The 18,626-nt window shown below is 39.3% G+C and overlaps 1 protein-coding gene and 1 long non-coding RNA gene across 6 annotated transcripts; both read left to right on the top strand.

Annotated features, from left to right (window-relative positions):
* Positions 1-4,940: 4,940 nt before the first annotated feature.
* Positions 4,941-9,923, top strand: LOC135440368 (uncharacterized). 4 transcript variants are annotated; one of them, XR_010438284.1, is made up of 5 exons: positions 4,941-5,235; positions 5,340-5,569; positions 6,602-6,976; positions 7,068-7,827; positions 9,072-9,923. It is a non-coding gene; the product is annotated as an uncharacterized LOC135440368 (long non-coding RNA). The 4 variants fall into 4 exon arrangements; XR_010438281.1 differs by lacking the exons at positions 4,941-5,235; positions 5,340-5,569 and adding an exon at positions 5,928-6,152; XR_010438283.1 differs by lacking the exons at positions 4,941-5,235; positions 5,340-5,569 and adding an exon at positions 5,928-6,152 and having other exon boundaries at positions 7,025-7,827.
* Positions 9,924-15,224: 5,301 nt separating this feature from the next.
* Positions 15,225-18,479, top strand: Act5C (Actin 5C). Of its 2 annotated transcripts, none has more exons than XM_064699485.1 (2): positions 15,225-15,381; positions 17,165-18,479. In XM_064699485.1, the coding sequence occupies exon 2, from the start codon at positions 17,173-17,175 to the stop codon at positions 18,301-18,303; it is 1,131 nt and encodes a 376-aa protein (XP_064555555.1). In that variant the 5' UTR covers positions 15,225-15,381; positions 17,165-17,172; the 3' UTR covers positions 18,304-18,479. The 2 variants fall into 2 exon arrangements, with proteins under 2 accessions (XP_064555555.1, XP_064555554.1); XM_064699484.1 differs by lacking the exon at positions 15,225-15,381 and adding an exon at positions 16,592-16,759.
* The last annotated feature ends 147 nt before the right edge of the window (positions 18,480-18,626 follow it).

Here is an 18,626-nt window from a genome sequence, read left to right as displayed (position 1 = left end):
GCAGAAATTACCCGAAAATAAAATAACATGTGAACATGTCAGGAGCACGCTAGCCCGACTGAAAAATACCCTGTAGAGAAATGTGAGCGTTTAGATATATAAACGAGTAGCTAGAATCTGGACTTAATCTTTATCTTTAAAATAGCAATCAATTTTAAAGTTATGGGACGGGCTAGAATATAGATGTTATAGATATTGGGTATATAGAATCTAAATTATTGTTAGAGAGCCAAAATTTCTAAATTCTCGTAAGTTCTCAGTATCAGGAAGCTTTTCTCTCAGTGTAAAGATCTATTTGCCTACAAATAAAAGAAAAAGATTTCTTTTAAGATCTGCGAATCCGTGAAAATGTTCCTTTTGAAGTTAGCCTAAATTGGAAAGTTGGGAATAGTGAAAAGTATAAAAGAAACTTTTGACATTTTACAAACCAAAATTTAAAGATTTATGTCTGATAAAAGATATGCAGATGTAGAGAAAACCAATAAAAGTCGACGTCTAATTATGGGCTATCATACACACATTTGCCTCAATATACCCACTGGCGCACACTTGCGCATTGCAGGGTATCAGATGAAGTGAAATATATAAATAAAAAGGCCCAACTGACATGCAGCGCGCACGTGTCACTTTCACAATTGCCGTTGGAAAATTCGGAAAGGGAGGAGCGGTATGGGGAGGGTGTGGGGGGGGGGGAGGAAAAGCCGTCTGCGACCCAGACGCCAATTGGGTGAGTCATCCGCATTGATTTGGCGATAATTCGCAACCATTGAAACCAACAGCAGCTCATCAGCTGGCCTGGCTTATAAATAATGCATCCGAGTCCGACGGTGCAGAAAGCACTTTTCGTTTTTCAGCCGCAGACTCCGAAATGGAAATGCAATGCGTCACGCTCTGGTTTTTCCCGAATATTTCGCTCTGTGTTTTTTTTGTTTTGTTTTTGGTTTTTCTCGAAAATTCGAAAAATCCCATTGCTGCATATGCGAAATGTGAATTAAAGAAACCAATCAACATTTAAATAGTTAGCCGATCTGTGATTCGGACCCTTCGAATGCCCTATCGATACGCCTTATTCTTATCGCTCTTTGGTAAAAATTTAACACCTTGATGAGTGTTACTTTGTCATCCGTCTTTTTGACCATACAATTTTTCCAACCTAACTTTTTGGTGACTTAATTGGTATATTTTTAAAATTTATCCATTTATTTTACATAATTTTAGTATACATTTTAAGCCCAACTAGGCATAAACAGGCTGAAGGGGTTAACAGGGTTAAAGAAGCTTCTCTATGCAGGCTGTACTTTTGACGCTTGCAATTCTCAACAAGTTAAAGGCGTTTGTCCATAGCAAAGTCTACTGATCATCGAACCTTGGATTGGCTAAAGCTTTTGCAATTCAGTTCTGTCATTTTGTCTTGTTTTCACTTTCAGATTGATTCACATCTGACTGATTTAGTATACCCTGTAACCATTGCAATTGTAGAAGGCATCATAAGTGTGACAGTAGAAGGCATCATAAAGAATTTACCTACATATGGAGATATATATAGTACATATATATACTATATATATATACATACATATAAAGTCTGTATGTACGCCTCGATCTCAGATACTATATGAACAAAATAACATATCGGAGCGTAGCTGCTTCTATTGCAAGCAAATATCGAGAGTATTTCAAATCTTCGATAAGTTGAATCGTTTTCACGATATCGATAAGTATCGATTTTATTTAAACATTTCTCAAAGCATATATGCAAATCCAGAATATTTGAATGTTTAGATATCACAATATTGAACAGAAAACAATTAATTTACCGCAGTTTCCAGGGCATCTTCCAGTCGGGCACTCTCTACTTAAACACTCTTAGTGGCTTTTAACGGTTTCTTTGAACTCTTCAACTGTTAAGTTCATTTTCTATGCACATCTCCAAATGTATGTAACTCGTTTGTAGCAAACGCCTTTTACTGCGGCTGCAGCTGGCTTGAATTCAAAATACGAATTTGAAATTTCAGACTGAGTAACAGATACAAAGATACAGACACAGACACAGATACAGATACAGATACAGATACAGATACAGATACAGATACAGATACAGATACAGATACAGATACAGATACAGATACAGATACAGATACAGATACAGATACAGATACAGATACAGATACAGATACAGATACAGATACAGATACAGATACAGATACAGATACAGATACAGATACAGATACAGATACAGATACAGATACAGATACAGATACAGATACAGATACAGATACAGATACAGATACAGATACAGATACAGATACAGATACAGATACAGATACAGATACAGATACAGATACAGATACAGATACAGATACAGATACAGATACAGATACAGATACAGATACAGATACAGATACAGATACAGATACAGATACAGATACAGATACAGATACAGATACAGATACAGATACAGATACAGATACAGATACAGATACAGATACAGATACAGATACAGATACAGATACAGATACAGATACAGATACAGATACAGATACAGATACAGATACAGATACAGATACAGATACAGATACAGATACAGATACAGATACAGATACAGATACAGATACAGATACAGATACAGATACAGATACAGATACAGATACAGATACAGATACAGATACAGATACAGATACAGATACAGATACAGATACAGATACAGATACAGATACAGATACAGATACAGATACAGATACAGATACAGATACAGATACAGATACAGATACAGATACAGATACAGATACAGATACAGATACAGATACAGATACAGATACAGATACAGATACAGATACAGATACAGATACAGATACAGATACAGATACAGATACAGATACAGATACAGATACAGATACAGATACAGATACAGATACAGATACAGATACAGATACAGATACAGATACAGATACAGATACAGATACAGATACAGATACAGATACAGATACAGATACAGATACAGATACAGATACAGATACAGATACAGATACAGATACAGATACAGATACAGATACAGATACAGATACAGATACAGATACAGATACAGATACAGATACAGATACAGATACAGATACAGATACAGATACAGATACAGATACAGATACAGATACAGATACAGATACAGATACAGATACAGATACAGATACAGATACAGATACAGATACAGATACAGATACAGATACAGATACAGATACAGATACAGATACAGATACAGATACAGATACAGATACAGATACAGATACAGATACAGATACAGATACAGATACAGATACAGATACAGATACAGATACAGATACAGATACAGATACAGATACAGATACAGATACAGATACAGATACAGATACAGATACAGATACAGATACAGATACAGATACAGATACAGATACAGATACAGATACAGATACAGATACAGATACAGATACAGATACAGATACAGATACAGATACAGATACAGATACAGATACAGATACAGATACAGATACAGATACAGATACAGATACAGATACAGATACAGATACAGATACAGATACAGATACAGATACAGATACAGATACAGATACAGATACAGATACAGATACAGATACAGATACAGATACAGATACAGATACAGATACAGATACAGATACAGATACAGATACAGATACAGATACAGATACAGATACAGATACAGATACAGAGACAGATACAGATACAGATACAGATACAGATACAGATACAGATACAGATACAGATACAGATACAGATACAGATACAGATACAGATACAGATACAGATACAGAGATATAGATACAGATACAGATAGAGACACAGATCCAGACACAGATACACAGATACAGTTTGATCGAACGGTATTCATAAAAGTTTACTTTCGCAAAAATTTGCTTAATAATTGAACCAAAATTAAAAAAATAAAACTTTTGTTGTCATGTTTGTCGCACGTTCACTGAAATTCTGATTAGCTAGTGAAAGTCTTTCACTTTGTTGGACCGCTGCAATACCGTTAAACCATATCTTTGTGCGTTTTTTTTTGCCACTGATGAAAAGATAAAGCTATAAATATAATTAACTGATAAAATAAAATCAACATATGTTGCATATTGCCAAGGCAAATACAATGGACGTGTTTGTCAGTTACCCTGGAGTGTAATATGAATTTCAATAATTTGTATAGACTTTATAATATCATATATCGTTTTACCTATGCATAAATAAACTCAAAAAAGCCTAAGAGTTCACCTGTGGTGAATAAATCGCATTGCAGATGGCTTAAGCTGGAAAACTCATGCAAACGGATGTCTTAATTGCTATTAACGCACACACACATACATACGCACATAACATTCTGTCGTTAAGACTAAAAAGGCTACGAAAATTTGTAAGGCCCAAAATGGGGCGTTTAAATTGCGGCGGTTTCCTGAGGCGCAATAGTTAAACGCCGGATGCAATGCCTTTTAAAGCAGGAGAGCGCAAAGAGAGAGAGAGAGAGAGAGAGAGCAAGAGAATGTTTAGATTCTGGTGTCATCTCTAGTCAAAGCTTAGATCACAGCGGGAGCAGCCAAAATATGGCAACATTGTCAATTTCCGTTGTTCGAAATTCAAAAATCGTTACAGTTTGAAATCCATAAAAACATAGAACACACACGCGCGTGCGCACACACACAGTCACACATCTGCGACTGCGCGCCGCAATTTTTGGTGTACAAACTTTGCAGCATGTACATTTTGGGTAAAAATTCAATATAAATCAACAACAGTGAGGGAGAGAGGGAGAGAAAAAACAAAAAGCTTGGCGTTGTTTCATTCAAAATGGCAACGGCCATATGCGGCAGCGGCAGCGACGTCGACAGCGACGCCAGCAGAGACAGATCAATGTCAATGGCTTTGGCGCAGCTACGCATGCGATTGAGTGTGCGTGTGTGCGAGAGTGTGCGGCTGAAAGTGTCGAAAGGCGAAATAAATTATGCAAAATAAAATTAAAATTCACAAATAAAAACAAACAAAAAATGCCAAAAGCGTTGACTTGTTTCTGATTGCTGCTGTTTATTGTTTTTCTTGCAAAAAATAACATTTGTTCAATAAATACATGCATACGTACATATGTATGTGTTTACACCTTCCAACTTTCAAACTTCGCAACTGGATATTCCAAGCAACAAGAAAATACTCCAAAAGTACCAAATGTAACTACAAGCCCATGTATGTATGTAGAGTTTTTGTTTGCATGCATATACATACATAAAGTCTCCAATTTATTGTCATAGTTAGTGTTATTGTTATTGCTGCCTGTATTTTATTTTTAGCCCCAAGCTGCCTAGACTAGAAAGTGAAAAGTGCGCAGATAGAAAGCATGAATTACCGTATTTTATGTCTTCGTGAACTTCTTCTTGAACCAACACATGACATGAGCATGTTTTGGTGCCGTTCAAAGCGGCGCAGGCGCAGCCGCAGGCCGAGTGAAGCTTTCAAGGCAACTGGATGCCACTCGAGGGATCATTGAGTATAAAATACCGAGTGATGTGGTATAAGCATGGTAATTTTCTTTCGCTCATTAGACAGCCGCCGTTCTAGACACTTCCAAGCAGCCGCTGCGCAAGATGCATAAGAATTTATCGCAAACATGTATGTATGTGTGTGTGTGTGTGCTTGTGGCTCCCATTTCCAGCTGCCTAAGAACCGTTGTTGAGACTATTTGAAATAACTGTGCACATTGCTGGATATAAAAATAGATGTGCTTTAAAAGTACGCAAATATATATGTAGATATTAACATTTAAACATATTCTTAATTACATATGTACATATACATATGTATGTATACATATGCATTTAAATTGCTCATGCATATGTTAACGCTAGACACTAACACACATTATATGGGTAATTGGAAAAAAAAAACGCTTCTATGTTGCTGCTTAGTGCTGTAAATTTTGTATTTCTTCTTTTTTGTTGCAGCCAGTTTCTTCCGTTGTTTGAAAACAAGTTTATCGGATTTTGTGCCGCTTCGACTTCTGTTTTTCTTAACATTTCAAACGTAACTGTCAACAATGGGAGACGAAGACGTCGCCATCAACGCCAACGTTGTTGTTGTTGTTCTTCTTGCTGTTACGGCTACAGGTGCGCGCGGCTGCGGCTGCGCGGCAGCTGTTCGCATTTGATTTGTGAACTGTCGGGCAACGGGAACGCATGCCCTCTCGCTCGCTCGTTTAGCACAAAGTCGTGATTAAATGTGTTTGTGTGTTAAATATGCTCAATTATTAACATACATACATATGTATGTATGTATGTATACACATATGCTTACGTGTATTTGTTATTGTTTTTGCCTGGCGCGCTTTGGGATCACATTCATGTATTTTGTTTACCGTTCACCTAGTTTGCGCTGCTATTGTAAAAATAAACGGCGAGCGTTTTGTTTCAATCTACTGCGTTGTATATTATTGTTCCGATTGTTATTGTTTTAGCAACTTGTTTTCGTTGCTGTTGCTGTTGTTGTTATTGACGTTGCTTTCTTCGATGTTTCATATGCAAATTGTCTAACTGAATTTTTGTACTTTTCATTTCAGTCGTATGAATCATTCCAATAACATGGAATTAAGCTGCCGCGTCATGTTTCAATGCGACCCTCAAGCCGCCCCAGTGATGTTTGTGTGTGTGCGTGTGTGTGTGTGTGTGCGTGTAAGGCGAGCTTGACGTCCACGTCCGTGTGGGACGACAAATGACTCATTGAGCGCGCGCTCTGCTCCCCATGGTCAATGTCTAATTCCAATGATAAGCACGATTCGCTCTCAGCTAAACAGCTACTGGAATGTGCACTCCAACCAGAATTTATTTATGGTTGAGTCATTGGACAATTCTTTGGGTTTTATCAGTATCAACAAGTGAAATGCACATTAATTTCATATTTTTATTTAGTCGCTGACAAACAAAACAAAAATACAGTAAGCCAAATGTTTATCAGTCAATTTAGTTAATCGCTATATTTGTAGATATGTGTGTATTTCTTGCTTTTTGTTGCTTTAATATTTATAGGCTGGCTGGGCAATTGTAATGGACGTGAGTGTTCACATATTTATAGCTATGATAACGGCAACAAGGCGCCCCTAGCTGGTGCTGGGCAAGTGTTGCCATATCTTTAAATAAGTAACATATTTGAGTTAAGTATGTGCGTAAGTCTAAGTGATATGGATGTAGTTTGTGTGCGTAAGTGTGTGTATGTGTGTGTGTGTGTGTGTGCCCGCATGAGATAGCTTTCAGTACAAAACCCAGTTCCGTTATAGATCAGCGTCATATCCGCTGATTGGAACGCCTGGAAGGCCTCAACTTTCAATCTTAAGCTCATGGATTCTGGTGACAATTAATGCTTAAGGCGACGCCTTCACGCAATGCTGGCCACGAGCAGCGCTTCATTTTCATTTTGGGTGTGACCAGTTCCTCCTGTTGCACGCACGTCAAACTTTCTTGTCACGCGCATCACAGCCCACACCCATGCACACACACACACATTCAGGCACACGCATGGATTCACGTGCGTTTAATTTTTTCAATTTGTATAATTGCTGACCAGCGGCAGAGTTGCCAACTTTATTTGAATTTGTTGTCTGTTTAATTGATGTTGTTCACACGCACACACACACACACACACTCGCGCCCAGAAGCGCACGCCCAGCTGTTGGCGGTGAACCGTAACGGGCCAACCCTGCGAAAAGCTTCAGCAAAGCCGCCGACCCAAAATTCACCTGGAATGGGAGCAGCAATACGAGTGGGCATGGCAATGGGAACTAGATCGTGTGTGAGTGGGCGGCGCTCTACACAAACGTTTGCGCCAGTACACGCTACATAAGTATAACACACACACACAAACAAACACACACACATAGGCGTCACTCGTTTTGATTAAAAAACCACTTAAGGTTTTATTTTTGCAACCCACATTCTTGCGGCTGCGGCCTTCTTTAGATTCGCTGTTAAAGTGGAGACTCGCTGGCAGTGGAACGCAACGGCCGCTTACAGCGTGCACTCTCCAAGCATGACACACTGGCGCCATCTACAGAGAGATGCAATTGATGAAATGTGTCAGAGCCATAAAAGAAATTGTTCTCAATTTGTGTACAAACATAAATAGAAGCAATTTGCGGCTATAGCGTGTGTTCACTGTATTTCAATTTATAGTTGTTTTAGTTGTCACAGTTACTTCACCATGCAAATATGTTGCTTTAGCCATATAAATGCAACGTCTTATAATACACACACAAATCTATATATTTACGAGCATGTGTGTGTGTGTGTGTGCATGTGTGTGAACTGTCAAAATGAAAAGCTGTCGTTTTTTTTTTGCACAGTTTTTGGAGAGTTTTCAAATAGTTTACTACGTAAGTGGAGATTACAGCAGTTCCAGGGCCACGCACGTGATGCTCGTACGACTTAAAAATGTAGAAAAACTCAAAAAAAAAAAATTGCAAGTATTTTTTGTTTTTTTTTTTTTGTTGGTATTTTTACAGTGTATTTGGCTGGAGCAGCTTGAGTACTTTAGACTTTACACGACATATTTACGTGAAATATTTTCGCTCAACAATTTACACAAGATATGATTCGGATAATTTTTCTGTGTTAATTAAAATGACCCTTAACCGATCTATTAGTTTGTTCTCTTTGCATATTGTTGGAATTTAATTGTTGTTGGAGACAATTGAATATGTAGGGTATAAGCGCTAGAGACGTCGTTTTTTGGATAACTTCCCTCGTTCTGCCCAAAATTAGAAAATCTCATTATTTCTCTTATTTTGCCTGTCTTTAAAGTTAAGAATCTTAAGAATCAGAACTTAAAATCTTTCAATCAACACTCTCTGTTCTGTTGACTGGAAAGACTGAGCAGTTTTTTCTGGAATTCTTTCTACTTATCAATCTTTATATCGTAATATAATATAATATATATCGTAAGTCATACACAACTTGTGTGTATACAGAAAAACTGCATCGCCTTTGATATTTGTATATGTACATATGTGTAAATATTGTCTCTCGTCTTTTTCGCAGTTCCCATCCCAGATTGATAGCCTCGACGCTAATCAGATACTTACTATGCCCAGCGAGGCGCTGCTGAAAAAATGGCAAACAACATCAATATAATGGAAAATCCAGTCAGAAGCCGGCATCAGGTTCGCTCACAGTCGGAGTCTCGCCGACGCTGATGCCGCAAAAAGAAAGAAAGAAAGAAAAAAAAAACAAAATACATAGCTAAATGAAAAAGTAAGAGTGCCGCCTGATGTGTGCCCGACCAGGAGATGCCCTGTATGCAGAGCCGAGCGAACTTTAAAAACAACCCTCAACTTCTTGAATCTCTTCGGTGCTTATAGTCCGATCTTTATGAAATTTTCAGTGCTTTACTTTGGCTTTTACATATGACAATTAAGCTCTTAAAATGCGAAAAACAAATGGAATCTAGCTTGAAAGTTACATCCAAGGATTCTCTGTAAAGTATACAAGAAACGACATCAAAAGCCTGCTCCGAAGAAAGTCGCCAGTTACGAGTGCACAAGACAATCAAGCCCCATTTCTTTCTTGCCGTGACTACAGGGTATCAAAATAGAGAAATAAAAAGCTTAAGAAAAAGCGCGACTCAGACGGGGTCCGCTGTCTGGAACTCCCACAATGCGCATGTATCACGTACAATTGCTGTAACACCTTCGGCTGCGGTTGCTTTACCGACCAGAGTTGCCGAGCAAATAAATGTCCCCCCCCCCCCCCCCCGCGGAATACCCATTACTATTTGCCGTCTGACGACTGAGTGACTCAATGAAATTTTTAGTTCGCCCAGCGAGCAAATATTGTGAGATAAATTGTCCAAAAAAAAAAAAAGTATCTAATTATAATGATAATATATATATACAAATATAATTATGGAGTATAATTTAATCGAGCCTAAATAAATATATGCAATTCAGGACGATCCCAACCAGAATTTTTCCAGCAACATTCTAAACAATTCACAATTCGAATTTCTAGAATTTTCCAACAAGCTAGATGCTAAAAAATATAGAATTTTCTGGATATTGTCTAGAGATCAGCTACAGAGACATTTTATGAAATTGAATTGTTTAGTTTTATTGAATTTCAAATACATTAATTACTTCTAATTGTTATTGTTATTCAAAGGAGTTTCTAAGGAAGTTTAGGTAGATATTTTCATGCCAAAAATTGGCATTTATCAAAGCTGATTAGATAAATCCAATTGGATTTGGTGGACTTTGCACCTGAGTCTGCAAAACTGAGTTTCTGAGCCTAAGCCAAGGGAATCGCTTAGTAAAATACGCATTGGCAGCACGGGTTCGAACCAGTGCGGTTCAAACCCACTTTGCAGCCTTAATCACAACATAACTGTTTGCTGGGTTAATGCTGTCTCTCCCTCTCTCTCTCTCTCTCTCTCTCTAGTTTTTAATGCTTTGTTGGGCACCAAATTTTGGAATTGGCTAATTATTTTGCTGTGGCAGCGAACCATTTGTTCACCCACAGCAAATGAATTGGATGGACACAGTGGCTGAGGCAGGCAGCAAGAAAGGAGGGTGGGGAGGGGGGGGGGGGGGTGGACAGATGAAGGGGGTAGGAGCGGGCTGGTGATAGAGTGCGATGGAGAGACAAATGCATGAGGCACGCACAAATATAGCCGTGCATTGGCCACAAAGTGAAATTGTGAAAAACTGCGCCTCGCACAACAATAAAACATCATTTTTCACTTTTCCAAAAGCCGTTTTAAATTCTGCCCGCTTTTCGTCTCCTGCTTCGTCTCCTTTATCGGCAAAATCTCACGCAATTGGCCCGTTAGCTCGCAATTAGAGATGAGACATTTTCCAGTTGAACTAGTTCTTTCTGCGCTGATTTTATTATTTTTTTTTTTTTAATAATTTAATTTGTTAAATAGCTTCTTTAGTTAAAAGTCGCCGGGTTTTTAACAATCTAAAAACTAGTTTAAGTTGTTTATTGCTTAAACCAAGCATATTCACAATTATCGCACGTTATCGATAAGTTTAGGCACAGCTCATCTCTAGTCGTATTTTAATCAGCCGCAATTAGGCGAGCAATTAACAACTATTTGGAATTTGAGCAATTTGTATTAACATTTTCATGCAGCTATTTGTGGCACTGCTTCACATGCGCACGCATTTAACTCGGGGTGCTTATATACCCCACTCCAGGCTGCCAATTATTAGCTATTATACTAATGAGATCGGAAAAGATGAGCTTCAGAAACGTTTAGCTTTGCAGGCATTTCATATAGGTACATATGCTCGAAATGCTGTAGAAAGTGTATTATACCAGAGTTTATACCCTGTAAAAACATAAGGGTAAATGTCTTACACAAACCTATTGATTGAGCTATGCTTCATTAGACTCATCAGCTAAATAGTCTAATGAGTCTAATGAAGCAAATAGTCTAAATAGTCTAAAATAGCTAAATAGTCTAATGAGTCTAATGAAGCAAGCTATTGTCAGGCGATCCGTATATTGAAGAACAACATAATAGAACCTAGACATTAGACATAACCTTATCAAAAGCAGATCCTAATTGATGTAGTGCCAGTTAATTTATTATGTGTATGCTATTTACTGGTTGATATTTCTTGAAATTATTAAGTATGTAATAACAATAGCAATAGATGAATTAAAACATAACTTAATTAATTTTTCAGCCAGGACTAGGTGCGTCTAAACTCGAAATGACGCCCAGTTTGCAATTAAACGTTCGCACTCTAATTAACTAAGCAATTAATGGGATTTTGGTGCATGGCTTATAATGGTCAAACTGGTCACACCTGTCTTTCTAAAATGTAAAAAACTTGTAGTGAAAATGTGCAAGTTTTCAGTGTGACCAAAAGCGACAAAGCAGCTGCAAGTGCAATAGTGCGGCAAGAGAGGGAGAGAGAGAGAGAGCGAGGGGCTGCATACACATGTTAATACCAAATACGCGCCTAAAATGCCAAATTAATTGCGAAAAATGTAAAAATTTTCTCATTCAATGACCTTGACAATGGCTTTGGCTTTGGCTTTGACTCGTTAGCTTCAGCTTGAGTCTAAGCTCGGGCTACAGCGTGCGCTCTTTATGGTTACAAAGTTCTCTGCGTGTATGCGAGCACACTCAGACACTCACACACACAAACACACGCACACCAAACATATGCAGTGTGGATGTTTTGGAGCAAGTGGCGGCTGTGCTTGTAACTGTCGTCGACTCCGTCTGCTCTTTGCATTTACGTGCGCGCGCGCGTATGCGTGTGTGTGCATGTGTGTGTGTGTGTGTGTGTGTGTGTGTGTGTGTAGAAAACGTGACGAGCTGCGAACTTTTTGGAGAAAGGTCGTTGATCATGGCTCTTGTTGAAGTAGCTTTTGCTGTTGTTATTGTAGTAGTTTGTTGTTGTTTGTTATGGATTGTTGTTGTTGTATTTCGTCAACACATAGCGGTTTCAAAGTCATCAGCTACGTCAAAGCGCCGTTTTTGGCCATTTAATTATTTCTAGTTTCAATCGAGCCAGCTGTGTGTATACACTCGACTCCCTTGACTCCCCCTTTGCCACTGACAAGGCCGCAGCTCATCAGTCCATGCATGCACACATATGTATGTATGTACATACATATGTACATACATAACTATGCTTATAGGCTTACAATTGGATGTGTATGTATATACATACATACATTCATACATATGTACATATGTATGTATGTATATTGTTTACATTCCCATGTGCCTTGATGCGATTTCCAAGGGTTGAAAGGGCAAGGGTGGGGCCGAAAACCAAATACCCTACAAACAAAACGTTTTTCCCATTGCGATTAATTGACATGAATTTAATTGATTTAATCAGCATCGTTGTAAACAGCTCAACATATGTACATATGTATGGTGAATGCAAATTAATTAAATAGTTTTAAAACCAAAGCAAACATAATCAAACTATACTATATAATAGGCATATATACACGTACATACAAACATATGTACATATGTGCCTATGTAAATATGTACATACATACATATGTATGTATGTAAAAAAAAGATCAGAGAAATGTTCTACAGAGCTTTAGACATTAAAACTAAAGAAAAATTCTACACAATGCAATAGTTATGCATAGACATACATACATACATAAGTACAAATGTATGTATGCGAGTAAATAGCCATTGAAACTCGCTAATGATATGTAGGGTATATATGTATGTATGGGTGTTTAATGCTTATCTGCGAAAGAGCAGATCCAGAACAAGAGCAAGAGCTGGCTGATTGGAATGCGAATGCTGACGTTAGCGAATACCAGTTAACACCATGAGAATTTCTTCAGTTATTCAGTTAAAATATGAAACTTAGACAACAACTGACAGCTCCCATTTCAAATTAAGCGTCTGCCTTGAACAATTCCATGAACTGTGGCCAACAATCAGCGCTACATTCGATTTCTTCAAAAACCAAATACATACAGATATACACACATACATGTACATACATATGAATCAAGTGACTGCCAACACAAATACTACATATACATACATATGTATGTATGTACATATATAGATAGAAATGCAATGCGATCGAATGATTGGCCAGCGTTCCCCAAACGTTTGTTGTTTTCTTTTATGCTGTACACGAGAGAGCACGCCTGCGTGAGCCTCTTTCGTTCTTGCTCGCGCTGTCTCTCCTGTTTGTATTTTTTTTTTTGGCTGTTTTTGCTGATGCTCGTGACTGTTGGTGTATGTGTGTACGTGCACGTGTATGTATGTATTTATGCTTGCGCTATACAAACACGCACAAGCTTACAAGCATAGACATGTATGTATGTATGTATGTTGCGTGCCAAAGTGGTTGCTTTTGATATTTGTTAGTTATTTGTGCGTCATTTTAATTCAAAATAGGCAATTATTTAAACAATGATTAGTCAACCGGCAATAGTAAATATCACGGTTGCCGATGGAATGCGTCCGCTAGCCATGTATGAGCAATTGCCGTTACAAAAACACTCGGATTCGAGCGAACACACATACACTTACTCATCCATATATGTATGTATCCATGTTGTTGCATACACACAGCCTGCATACATTTGTGTGTACATATATAAGCTGCATGTTTGTGTGCAGCTTTCCCCTCTCCGAGGCTGCAAGCCACTCACACTGCACTCTTTCACTTTTAACGCTGCTGTAAGACAGAGAGAGAGAGAGAGAGAGAGAGAGAGAGAGAGAGAGAGAGCGCGGCTTTGACAATGCATTTTGGAAGGCCTGTTTTTAAGCTCAGCTAAACCATGCACTATGAGGTTTTTATCTATTGAAGCTTCTAAATAATCGTCGAAAACACTAAGAGTTCTTATTTAACCGTTTAGCACTGGTACATTTTTAAAAATATCTTTTAAAAATAAAATAAAATCAACCCCAGCGCCACAGAGCTGAGTTGAGTCAGCATTTCGCTGAGCGCAGCAAGTGAATGAGCGCAATCCAGTGTTTGCCTGTGTGTGTGTGTGTGTGTGTCTCTATCTCTTTTGCGCAAACGCGTGGTTGACGCATCAACTGGCAGCTGTTTTAGCCTGGCGCCGGTATAACCACAAACCGAGCTTTAAAGTCGAAAATCATGACGACCAGCGTAGACTCTGCGTTTTTATTTGTTTATGAAATGTTTCTATAAATTGTATTAATATGTACAAGTCTCTAGTTGAATGGGTAATCAGCGACACTTGTTGAATAATTCATCAATTTAGCTTGAATTTGTTTTTGGTGTACAGCAAGCGCCATATCTAATGCACACTTCGATGTTAATCTAAGCCGAATAGCACTTGATATATGTATGTACATACATACATATATGCATGGTGCAAAACGTACTGCATAGTGACGCAACCTGATCGCAGTCACACCCGTAACAGTGGATTATGCTGCGAAATACTCTTCGCGAGCAGCATATGCGCGCACACACATACCCAAACACATGCGCATACACCCATAGACACACACATATGCATGTATACACACATAGATACGCCGCAGCACACACACAGACGCTGGCAACGGGGTAAAATTGAATTCATACCATATATGGTAAAGCGCTTGCCAGCCTGGAGAAGTGTGCAAGTGGCGCTGATAAGGCGCTAAGTTACTGTGCCGGTTGGGATGGACACGGGCTTTATAAAACGGCAAACGGCGACCAGTTTTCATGTCATTACAGTTTGAGTTCTTGTGCAGTGTGGAATACACCTCCCGACACAAAACCGCTTAAAGCAGCCAGCTAAAGTCGTCTAAACAAAAGACACAAAACCGAAAGACTTAATTTATATTTATTTAATTAATTTTAATCAAAACAGACCAAATGTAAGTATTGTACATCAGCCAGTCAGCAAAATGCATACATACATAAATCAAAATCCAAAATTCAATTCAAATAATAATCAAAAACTCTACAAAACGCTCAAAATGCAATGAAATCGTGAATAGCGTATTTTATTTTATTTTTTTTTTCAAAAACAATTTTTTTATACAAGTGCTTGTGGAATATGTGATAATGTCAAAGAATTGACCAAAGACCTGCTGATAACAATATCGAAAGCAACAGAAATCGAGAACGTAATCAATAAAAATATGAAAAATCTAACAAAAACCAAAAGAGTCACGCGCTTGTGAAAAAAAAACAAACAATTATCGCAACAATTTTGTTATCACAAAATTTTACGCACACACACACCTACATGCAGCCCCAGATATCGTTGTGTGCATTTAGATCTAGTGCTGGGGCGTGCCCGTTGCGGATTTCAAAAACTTATACAAGGCCAAAGAAATACATACATATATGTACATATGTATATTAATTTGAAAAGAAGAAGCTAAAAGAAAGAACTGGTGACAGTTTTCAGCCACTTGCAATTAAATTCGCAAACACTTTCTTTTTTTCCCACGCTTCAATTAACTTTCATAGCAAACCATTTGAAAAGTAACGGCCAACCTAAAGACAAAATACACACACACATGCAAATGTACATAGATACATACATATATGTATGCACAATTGTTTGGGTGTATAGTTAGTAATTTGTACATGTTCATGTATGTATGTATGTATATGTACGGCGACTGCCCACGGTGCAAGTGACGTAGGCAAGTTGGCCAGAAATAGTCAAGGAATCACGTCATTAAAGTTATTCGGCGTTTCTTGAATGCAAAAATGCCGGTTTTTTTAATGAGCCGCGCTAAAATGGAGAAAACCTTCAACATTGTCAACCGTTGGCTTTGCCATCGCCGTCGCCGTCGCCGCAACACAGCGCGTGAGAGAGCGAAAGCGGCGACATTTCCAGCTCTCCGTCTCGACGATTCACGTCGAAACATGACCATATATGGTCACAAAAGTTGGCAACCCAAGCGCGCTAATCTTGCGCTCTCTATCGCACGCATGCGCCAGCATACGCTGCGTGCGAGCGAGCTGGCAGAGCAGCGACTGCGCTCGCATAGATATCACAACGACGACGGCGACGTCGCTTGAAGCAGCGCTTGAAATAGCTGTTAACTGGCATTCGGTCGCTTGTTCATTCCTCTTTCGGCAGTCAATCGGTGCGGTTGCATTTTTAGTCAGTCTATTGCCTCGTCGCCTCCTACCAATAACCAAGTGTGGGTTAAAAATTTTTCAACTTGAATTGCAAAGTTTCAATTCAATTTTCTTAAACAATTTTCATCGTTTGTTGTTAAATAAAACAAAAAGGTAATAAACAGTTTAAAGAAAAGTGTCTACATATAGAATTGCAAATACATACATACATATTAGGTGCCGGCTTGTGTAGAGAATTTTTTTTCGGTTTTTTTTTTTCTTCGTGCAAATGGCGGCCATTTTATTCGACTACGTATACACACATGCACAAATGCACAAGCGAGAGCGGCTCTCCTTTGGCCACTTGCTTGGCACCGGCATGCTATCGTGATATGCTCTTGAGCTTTTGTCAAGTTGTTGATTTATGTGCAGGGTGTTGCCTCTGCTCGAAGAGAGAAACAGAAATACACACACATACAAATATTATACATATACATACAGAAACACTCAAGGGAGAGTGTTGAAATGGTGGCCATTTTGGTTAATTTTTTTCTTGTGTTTCAATTTGATTCTTTGCAGCTTACAAAATGTGTGACGAAGAAGTTGCTGCATTGGTTGTCGACAATGGCTCCGGCATGTGCAAGGCTGGCTTCGCTGGCGATGATGCGCCCCGCGCTGTCTTCCCATCGATTGTGGGCCGTCCACGTCATCAGGGCGTGATGGTCGGTATGGGCCAAAAGGACTCGTATGTGGGTGATGAGGCACAGAGCAAACGTGGTATCCTCACCCTGAAGTATCCCATTGAGCACGGTATTGTGACCAACTGGGATGATATGGAGAAAATCTGGCATCACACCTTCTACAATGAGCTGCGTGTTGCGCCCGAGGAGCACCCAGTGCTGTTGACCGAAGCACCCCTCAACCCCAAGGCCAATCGCGAGAAGATGACACAGATCATGTTTGAGACCTTCAACACACCCGCCATGTATGTGGCCATCCAGGCTGTGCTCTCTCTGTATGCCTCTGGTCGTACCACTGGTATTGTGTTGGACTCTGGCGATGGTGTCTCCCACACTGTGCCCATCTATGAGGGTTATGCATTGCCCCATGCCATTCTGCGTCTGGATTTGGCCGGTCGCGATCTGACCGATTACCTGATGAAGATCCTCACGGAGCGTGGCTACTCTTTCACCACCACTGCCGAGCGTGAAATTGTGCGTGACATCAAGGAGAAGCTCTGCTATGTGGCTCTTGATTTCGAGCAGGAGATGGCAACCGCTGCCTCCAGCTCCTCCCTGGAGAAGTCGTATGAGCTGCCCGACGGACAGGTCATTACCATCGGCAATGAGCGTTTCCGTTGCCCAGAGGCACTCTTCCAGCCCTCGTTCCTGGGTATGGAGGCATGCGGCATTCATGAGACCACCTACAATTCGATCATGAAGTGCGATGTCGATATCCGTAAGGATCTGTATGCCAACACAGTTCTGTCCGGTGGCACCACCATGTACCCTGGCATTGCCGATCGCATGCAGAAGGAGATCACCGCCTTGGCCCCATCCACCATGAAGATCAAGATCATTGCACCACCAGAGCGCAAATACTCTGTATGGATCGGTGGCTCCATTTTGGCATCGCTCTCCACCTTCCAGCAGATGTGGATCTCCAAGCAGGAATACGACGAGTCTGGCCCATCCATTGTGCACCGCAAGTGCTTCTAAGCTGCAACCACCAGCAACGGGAGCAAGTGGAGTGGCAACAACAACAACAACAACAGCAACAGCAAACGGGAGCTGCGCAATGTTATCCACACATCATCATCGTCGTCGTCGTCATGTTGTGTTCTAGCATTAATTTAATTTATTTCACATGAGATATATGATATAAATGCATAATATTTTTTTTGTTTTTTTTTTATATACCTTTTAATATAACTACAAAAATTGAGAACAACAACAACAACATATTCTCTCTGCCATTCCACTTCTAAAAAAATCTATACCACAACAACACACAACACACACACACATGCGTACACTCCCGG

This window comes from Drosophila montana, unplaced genomic scaffold (genome assembly GCF_035044405.1).
Source record: "Drosophila montana isolate Dmon_TW-CO22-7 unplaced genomic scaffold, ASM3504440v1 contig_924_1, whole genome shotgun sequence".
Classification (NCBI taxonomy): Eukaryota; Metazoa; Arthropoda; class Insecta; order Diptera; family Drosophilidae; genus Drosophila; species Drosophila montana.
Note: the sequence above shows the minus strand (reverse complement) of the source record. Positions and strands in the feature narration are given on the sequence as shown.